This window comes from Gossypium arboreum, chromosome 1 (assembly GCF_025698485.1).
Source record: "Gossypium arboreum isolate Shixiya-1 chromosome 1, ASM2569848v2, whole genome shotgun sequence".
NCBI classification, from domain to species: Eukaryota; Viridiplantae; Streptophyta; class Magnoliopsida; order Malvales; family Malvaceae; genus Gossypium; species Gossypium arboreum.
The window spans coordinates 105,126,604-105,134,103 of NC_069070.1; the positions used below are offsets into that span (position 1 = coordinate 105,126,604).

Consider the following 7,500-nt stretch of genomic DNA (forward strand, 5'->3'; position numbering starts at 1 on the left):
AATTTAATTATTCTAAATAAGATAATTATACGAATTAATTATTATAGTTAAAATGTCCGTTTTCTTTTAAAGGATTACTGATATGGCACATTAGCATATTAAGTGGCAAATGACATTTTTATTAAACTTTTGACTAAAGTCTAGGGTCCTTCCTATAATTAGTCCAAAATATTTTCTTCTTAAACTTTATAAAGAGACCCTCAACTTGAGTCAAATATCAACAAAAAAATCACATGTTAATCACTCAATAGGCTAATATGTCATGTTAGCAATCTGTTAAAGGCTAATGGAAATTTTAATGATAGTGATTAAATTACACAATTATCTTATTTAAGTGACTAAATTAAAAAAAATTGGAGTGACTAAAATAGTAAAGAGAACTACTATAGAGTGACCATAGATGTAGTTTACCCAGTAAAAAAACCTGCGTGCGCTTCGCTTGTATTAAAACCTTCTCGATTCTTCGTTTCTTTTAACTGTCTAGATATATCCGCCTCTCTCATCTTCGTAAGTACTCTCACTTTGAATACTCCCATTTTCTTATTGATTTTGCAGATCGGTTCTCTAATCCTTTTTTCGGGTGTAGCGTTGTTTATACGTTTGGTTGTTGTTGAAGAAGTGCTACTACCATGGCTACAAAGAAGAGCGTTGGGGACTTGAAGGAAGCTGATTTGAAGGGAAAGAAAGTGTTTGTTAGAGTCGATCTGAACGTTCCATTGGATGATAACTTCAACATAACTGATGACACAAGGATCCGTGCCGCTGTTCCCACCATCAAGTATTTGATGGGTCATGGCTCTAAAGTCATCCTCTCTAGTCATTTGGTACCTTCCTTTTATTCCTTTTCTTTAGATTTGATTTCTTTAATTAAAAATTTTATTTTGATCCCATATCGAGTTGTTGGGTTTCTGTTTGCCTTTTGATTTATCTGCATATTTTGATCTGGTGTTCATTGAGATCTTTTGGATATTTGTGGTTTTGAGATTTATTTTTGATTGACTAAGCTAGATCTGTCTGAATCGGATGGAGGCAGCATCATCTCGGTTTTTTTGTTTATATCTTTTATGTTCGATCTCATTTTCTTTTAAATTCTAAAATCACCGCATGGAGATAGTATTTATTGATTTTCGATATATCTATCAAGCATGTTCTGTGGCTGATATTTTCATAGTTGCTGTCTGTTTTTAACTCGTAAATTGGTTCACCTTTGTTTTCTCTTGATTCTGGTTTTGAGCTTGGTTTATTATTTGCACAATAATTGCTTTGGCGAATGTTAAGGTAGAATGATTCTTCTCCTTATTCCATTAAATGATAGTCTAAGCTCTGAAAGAATATCTGGGGTACGGGATGAGTAGGTGTATGTTTTTCAATATAAAAGAATAATGATTATTTTGAATCTTTTTAATTTTAGCAATTGGATACATGCAAATCCTATGAAAATTCTTTTTATATGTCGACCTTTTCTCTAGTTGAAGATTTCATGATATATTTCAAATTGCTTTTTCAGGGACGCCCAAAGGGTGTCACTCCCAAGTACAGTTTGAAGCCTCTTGTGCCAAGGTTATCTGAACTCCTTGGAGTCGAGGTTAAAATGGCAAATGACTGTATTGGTGAAGAAGTTGAGAAAATGGTGGCTGCATTACCGGATGGAGGTGTATTGCTGCTTGAGAATGTGAGGTTCTACAAGGAGGAAGAGAAGAATGATCCTGAATTCGCAAAGAAGCTAGCTTCTCTTGCTGATCTATATGTTAATGATGCATTTGGCACTGCGCACAGAGCCCATGCTTCCACAGAGGGAGTGGCTAAGTACTTAAAGCCTTCTGTTGCTGGTTTTCTTATGCAGAAGGTATTATGAATATCCTAAGTTTGAAAATGAAGCGTCTAATGATCCAGCGGATTGGTCTGATAGAAACCACTTAACCAGTCTGCTCGTTTTTTCAAGCATTTAGATAACATGTAATAGTGGAGAACTCTGTTGGGTTTCTTTGACATGCAAAGTTCTTTTTCTTTTTAGGAACTCGATTATCTTGTTGGAGCTGTGGCAAATCCCAAGAAGCCATTTGCTGCAATTGTCGGTGGTTCTAAGGTATCAACCAAGATTGGAGTGATTGAATCACTCTTGGCCAAGGTTGATATTCTCATACTGGGTGGAGGAATGATTTATACCTTCTACAAGGCCCAAGGACATGCAGTTGGATCTTCACTTGTGGAAGAAGACAAACTTGATCTAGCAACATCACTCCTTGAGAAGGCCAAGGCAAAAGGAGTCTCTCTCTTGCTCCCCTCTGATGTGGTTGTTGCTGACAAGTTTGCTGCTGATGCTAACAGCAAGGTATGTGCTGGTTATGCTTGTCCTATGAGTGTGTTGAGTGTACTATATCGCAATACATCTTACAGCAATACCCTGCACGGAAGCAGATTGTACATATGTACCTAATCTCTAAGTGGATATGGAGAATTGCTGCTTGAGCGGATTTTGTTTTGATGGCGTTTGAATTTTGTAATGTTTTTGCAGGTGGTGCCAGCATCAGGGATCCCAGATGGTTGGATGGGCTTGGATATTGGACCTGACTCCATCAAAACCTTCAGTGAATCTTTGGACACTACCCAGACCATTATCTGGAATGGACCAATGGGTGTGTTTGAGTTTGAGAAGTTTGCTGCCGGCACTGAGGTATGGTGAAGTGTGTGATTTACTGCCTTCATGAATTAGGTGGTCATGATGTGGTATCAGGTCTTTTAATTTGGTCATACTTAAAAATGGATTTTAATACTTGTTACCATGCAGGCGGTTGCCAAGAAGCTTGCGGAACTCAGTGGGAAGGGAGTGACAACAATTATTGGAGGAGGTGACTCTGTTGCAGCTGTGGAAAAAGCTGGGCTTGCTGACAAGATGAGCCACATCTCTACTGGTGGTGGTGCCAGCTTGGAGCTTCTTGAGGGCAAACAACTTCCTGGAGTCCTTGCTCTTAATGACGCTTAAACTTTTAATTTTGCACCTCTATGCTGTTTTTGAACATTGTTCACTGCTGTAATGGTGGCTAGTATTTTTAGCCAAGAGTGAATTTTAGTAGAGCTGAGGTTGTAGAGGCTGATAGGGTGGACTTGTTATAAATAAATTGGTTTCTCCTCATTATCCATCAGAGATGCATTTGAATTGGATGTCTTTTTTGTAATCTTGATTGTTAATGATAAAATTGCAGTAGTGCTTGTTCTATTATACCCCTCTTGGAATGAGAATTTAAGGCTGAAGATGATTGAATTCACTGCTTTTCTATCAATGTTAGCTGGAAGATTGGGTAAACTACACTCAATATAATTTAGTTAATTTATGTGAAAAATTTCTGAAAAGTTTTTTAAAAATCCAATTATCAGCTGTACGGCTTTCCAAGTTATTTATTGGCTGAAATTGAAAAAAATGCTTTTGGAAGAAGGCATAATCGACTCAAAAGATTTGTTATTTTCAAAGAAAGAAAATAGTTATATATGCTGTATTTGTTTGTAATGAATTGTTTGATTGATTTCTTTAACTATATGTTTTTATGTAAAACATTAACACCTTTTATTAAATCTTTTCCCCTTTTTTGACTTCCCAGTTTCATCTAAAACTTTTTTTATTACTTTTCGCTTCTCTTTTTCAATTTTTGTTCCTTATCATTCATCAATTAAAGGGTAAATATTTGTATTTTTTGTTTTTTAATTTTTCGTAGAAATTGTTTCTTATTAAAATTTTCACTTGCATGAGACGTATGGAGATTGGGATTGCTGCTAAAATTGAGGTTAGTTTATCGGGATCAATTTCATAGTGAATTACTATGGCTTGGCTTTGTTTTGCTTTGATGGTAATAATTTATTTTACTTTTTTAAGAGTTTTGATAGGTAATTGCACCGTACATATATTAGACTAGTATAATTTGAGTTTGGAAAAATATTTAGTACATTGTTAATGGTGTTTTTAGATTTATTAAATAGAGTTCATCTGACCCGCTTGAACTGATCTGACTCATGAAACCCATAGAGAGGTCCATATACTTGAAACATTAGTAGTCCAGTGAAGCATTTCAGTAAAACTAGAGATACCAGCGCAAATAGTGTAAATTCTAAAGGGATAAGATTGTATAGAATTTTAATTCCCTAGGACTCTTAATTATAGATAGATTCTAATCTCGATCGTCGATGTAACTTAAGTTAGTTTTGGGGGAGCTCAACTATAAATAGAGGCCCCCCTTGATTTGGATCATCCTATTGTACTTCGTTCTTTTTAAGTTAAATAATATATTAAGAACATGTACTCAAACATCTTGTGTGCATCACTTTCCTATGGCTTTTCAGTTTTCTCTTTGCTCTTTCATTTAAAATTGCTTCCGCTATATTCCTTGGTGCCTTAAAGTATTTCCGGAAGAATTCTCACTCTGAGTTTTAGGTTAACTTAGGCAAATTTGAAACAAAGTAATAGCCTAAGGTCGCATGGTTTGCCAGACTAAAATTCTAGCCCCATGACAATTAGTATCAGAGTTAAGGTTTCGAAGGTGCCAGTCGAGATATCGAAAGAAGTAGACGAGCAAGTTGAGGCAATGGAGACATGTGGGAGGGCCAGGAAAGCAAGTCGGTCAAGAGATATGCTGTCAACTTTAAATGGCAGGGTGGCCAAACTTGAGGGTCTCATAGGTGATGTGAAAGAGACCCTCGAGGAAGTTGATAGGCGTACCACATAGTTGGAATTGAGGAATGATTAGCTCAAGGACTAAATGGTTGAGGTCCTCAACGAAAATATGGATGTGATGCAAGAGGTCCTCAATATCACTGTGGGTGAGTTGATTGAGAAAGAGGATGCTCCCAAGGCTATGGCGTCAACTTTGAAGGAACATATTGAGGTGCTCAAAGGGGAGCTCAATATCTGCAAAGCTACTTTGGGAAATAGAGTGTTAGTTGCGGCACCTATGCCTAAAGTAGATGTCCCGAAGTCGAAATAGTTCAATGGGACGAGGTTCACAAAGGATGTGAAAACTTCTTGTGGGGAATGGAGTAATACTTTCGTGCTAAAGGCATCATGGACGATGCTATTAAGGTAAATATTGTTGCCATGTATTTTACTGATGTTGCTTTATTATGGTGGCGTCGTATGTCCATAGATGAGAGGCGATGTAACAACCCGTTTTTGGGTTAAATCAGAACAATAGTTTTGGGACCACAAATTCGAAGTCAAAATATCTATTTTATTATCTTAATAAGGCCTATAGCATGATAGATTAATTATGTGAAAGTTGCGTAAAGAAATTTTACCATTTAAATACTTAATTCGGTAAAAATGACTAAATCGCGTAAATTGCAAAAGTGTTGTTCTATTAGCTAATGATGCCAAATAGCTATAGAATATTGAAGTTTAGGTCCTTAAATGGTAGATATACCATGAGTTGGTAAGTGGATGTTAATGGTTTGGCATAAATGAAATTTTGTATTAATTTTAACGTTAAAATGGTAAAATAGTTAATAAATGATATAATAAATAAAAAAATCCATTTTATATTATCATCATCTTCATTAGCCAAATTTGGCAAGAAGGAAAGCCAAATTTGGCACGATTTTTTATCCGTTTTTAATGATTTCTATGTTTTTGAGATCATTGCTTCGTATTCTAGCTAGCCCGTACCCTAGATTTCAAAATTGTTAAAGATTTATCATGTTGCTATTGTTAGATGCTTGAGTAATTTGATGAATCATGGTGGATTTGGAAGGTTTAATGTTAGATTAATAGTTTTTGTAAAGTGATTTTTGACAAAAATGTCAAAAGGGGATTAAATTGATAAAATGTGAAATGTGGTGGTTACAAGTGTGAATAAATTGAAAATATGGGCTGCTAGTAACATGTATTAAATTCGGCTAAGCATGAGTTTGTACTAAATTGTATGAATTTGCAATTTTATGTGATAATGACTAAATTGTGAAAATGTGAAACATTAGGGGTAAATGTATAAATTTTCTAAATTGTAAATTATAGGCAAAATTGAATATACCGAATGTTGAATGTGCTAAATTTGATAAAATATAGATCAAGATAAGCCGAGATCGGGATTAGATAGGGGAAAAAAATGAACGAATAGTCGATAATTTCCACCCGAGCAACTCGAGGTAAATTCGTATAATTAAAATCGAACTTTTAAATACTTGTAATTATTTGAAATGAATGTATGTAATTAAGTAAATGATCTACTTAAAATTTGAATACCCTATTGATATAGTTTGATAGTTACTGAGCCCCGTTTGAACCGTAAGAATTCGTAGGATACGAGTGACATGCCACTAGGGTTACCGTTTAGGTCGAGATCCTACATGTGTTGCAGACTCACCGCAACTCGTATGAGCTTACTGATATATCAGCTCATAAGAGTTTACTGTTCACAGCTTGTCAGAGTTTACTGTTTCCAGCTCGATAGAGCTTACTGTTCATCAGCTCAGAAGGAGTTTACCGATTATAGCTCGAAAGAGTGAATATGATGATGAGTTAACCGATTACCAATTAATACACTTAGTGTGTATCACCTATATATCTATCGATATTCTAATATGTTCAACGGATATAAATTCTGTTATTAGTTATGTGAAAAAACTATGTGTTTATACAGATGAGTTACTATTATCGAATGAATTATTGTTTATACGATTGAGAGTGAATTGTTACAAATGATGTATGTGATATATGAATTTGATATGATATAATGCACTGAGTATTAAATTGAGATAATGGATGATTACATGTACTTATGTGACTAACTTGTTGATGAATGTTTGTGTTTAGGCATTTAGAAATTGAATTGAGCATACCTTATTTATTGTCTTGATTATGTATAAATGGTAAGTTTAATTCTAAATTATATGGGCTTACTAAGTTATAAAGCTTACTCTGTTTCTTTTTCATGTTTTATAGAGGTTCGATAGCTCACTCAATTCTGATAAAGTAGGAGATACGCATCACACTATCCAGTTACCGATTAGTACTTTTGAACTCATGGATATATGTAAATATGGCATGTATATAAAGATGATAGTTATGGTTACTTGAGCTAGTGATTTTGGTACATGTTATGGTATAAGATAAAGCATGTGATTTGGCTTAACTTAGTACAATGTTTTGGTTGCATATAAGTATTCAATATGGTATGTTTTGGCAAGTAGTAAACGGAATAGAAATATGCAAAAGTTGTTTTGATATGTGATAGGCATATGAATAGAAAATGCTTGATTATAATTTAGGTATTTGAATACCATGTTCGATTGGTTTTATCATTTGAATATTGAATTTAGAAATGATTTTAGTTGAATTGGTTTAATATGTGTATGAAAGGTTATGGATTTGGTGCCTATTGGGTTATAAAATGTAGCAAATTTGAGCTTGATTAAGATGTGCAAAATGGGTGGCAAAATGACTTTGTAAATAGCTTATTTTTGTCCACACGGGCAGAGACATGGGCATGTGTCTTAGCCGTGTGCGATGCCGAAACC

General features: G+C 34.7%; 1 protein-coding gene across 2 annotated transcripts; it reads left to right on the plus strand.

Moving 5' to 3' along the window:
- The first annotated feature begins 344 nt into the window (after nt 1-344).
- LOC108467085 (phosphoglycerate kinase, cytosolic) lies at nt 345-3,220 on the plus strand. Of its 2 annotated transcripts, none has more exons than XM_053029928.1 (6): nt 345-507; nt 620-824; nt 1,508-1,846; nt 2,015-2,332; nt 2,516-2,674; nt 2,789-3,220. In XM_053029928.1, exons 2-6 carry the CDS (start codon nt 630-632, stop codon nt 2,981-2,983), a joined length of 1,206 nt encoding a protein of 401 aa, XP_052885888.1. In that variant the 5' UTR covers nt 345-507; nt 620-629; the 3' UTR covers nt 2,984-3,220. The 2 variants fall into 2 exon arrangements, with proteins under 2 accessions (XP_052885888.1, XP_017623068.1); XM_017767579.2 differs by having other exon boundaries at nt 347-507; nt 587-824.
- Nucleotides 3,221-7,500: the final 4,280 nt, after the last annotated feature.

Excerpts from the sequence above, each read along its gene's own strand:
- LOC108467085 (XM_053029928.1), top strand. The coding sequence starts at position 630 with ATGGCTACAAAGAAGAGCGTTGGGGACTTGAAGGAAGCTGATTTGAAG. Across the intron at positions 1,847-2,014 it reads CTGGTTTTCTTATGCAGAAG|GAACTCGATTATCTTGTTGG; the intron begins GTATTATGAATA and ends TTTTCTTTTTAG. Across the intron at positions 2,675-2,788 it reads AGTTTGCTGCCGGCACTGAG|GCGGTTGCCAAGAAGCTTGC; the intron begins GTATGGTGAAGT and ends GTTACCATGCAG.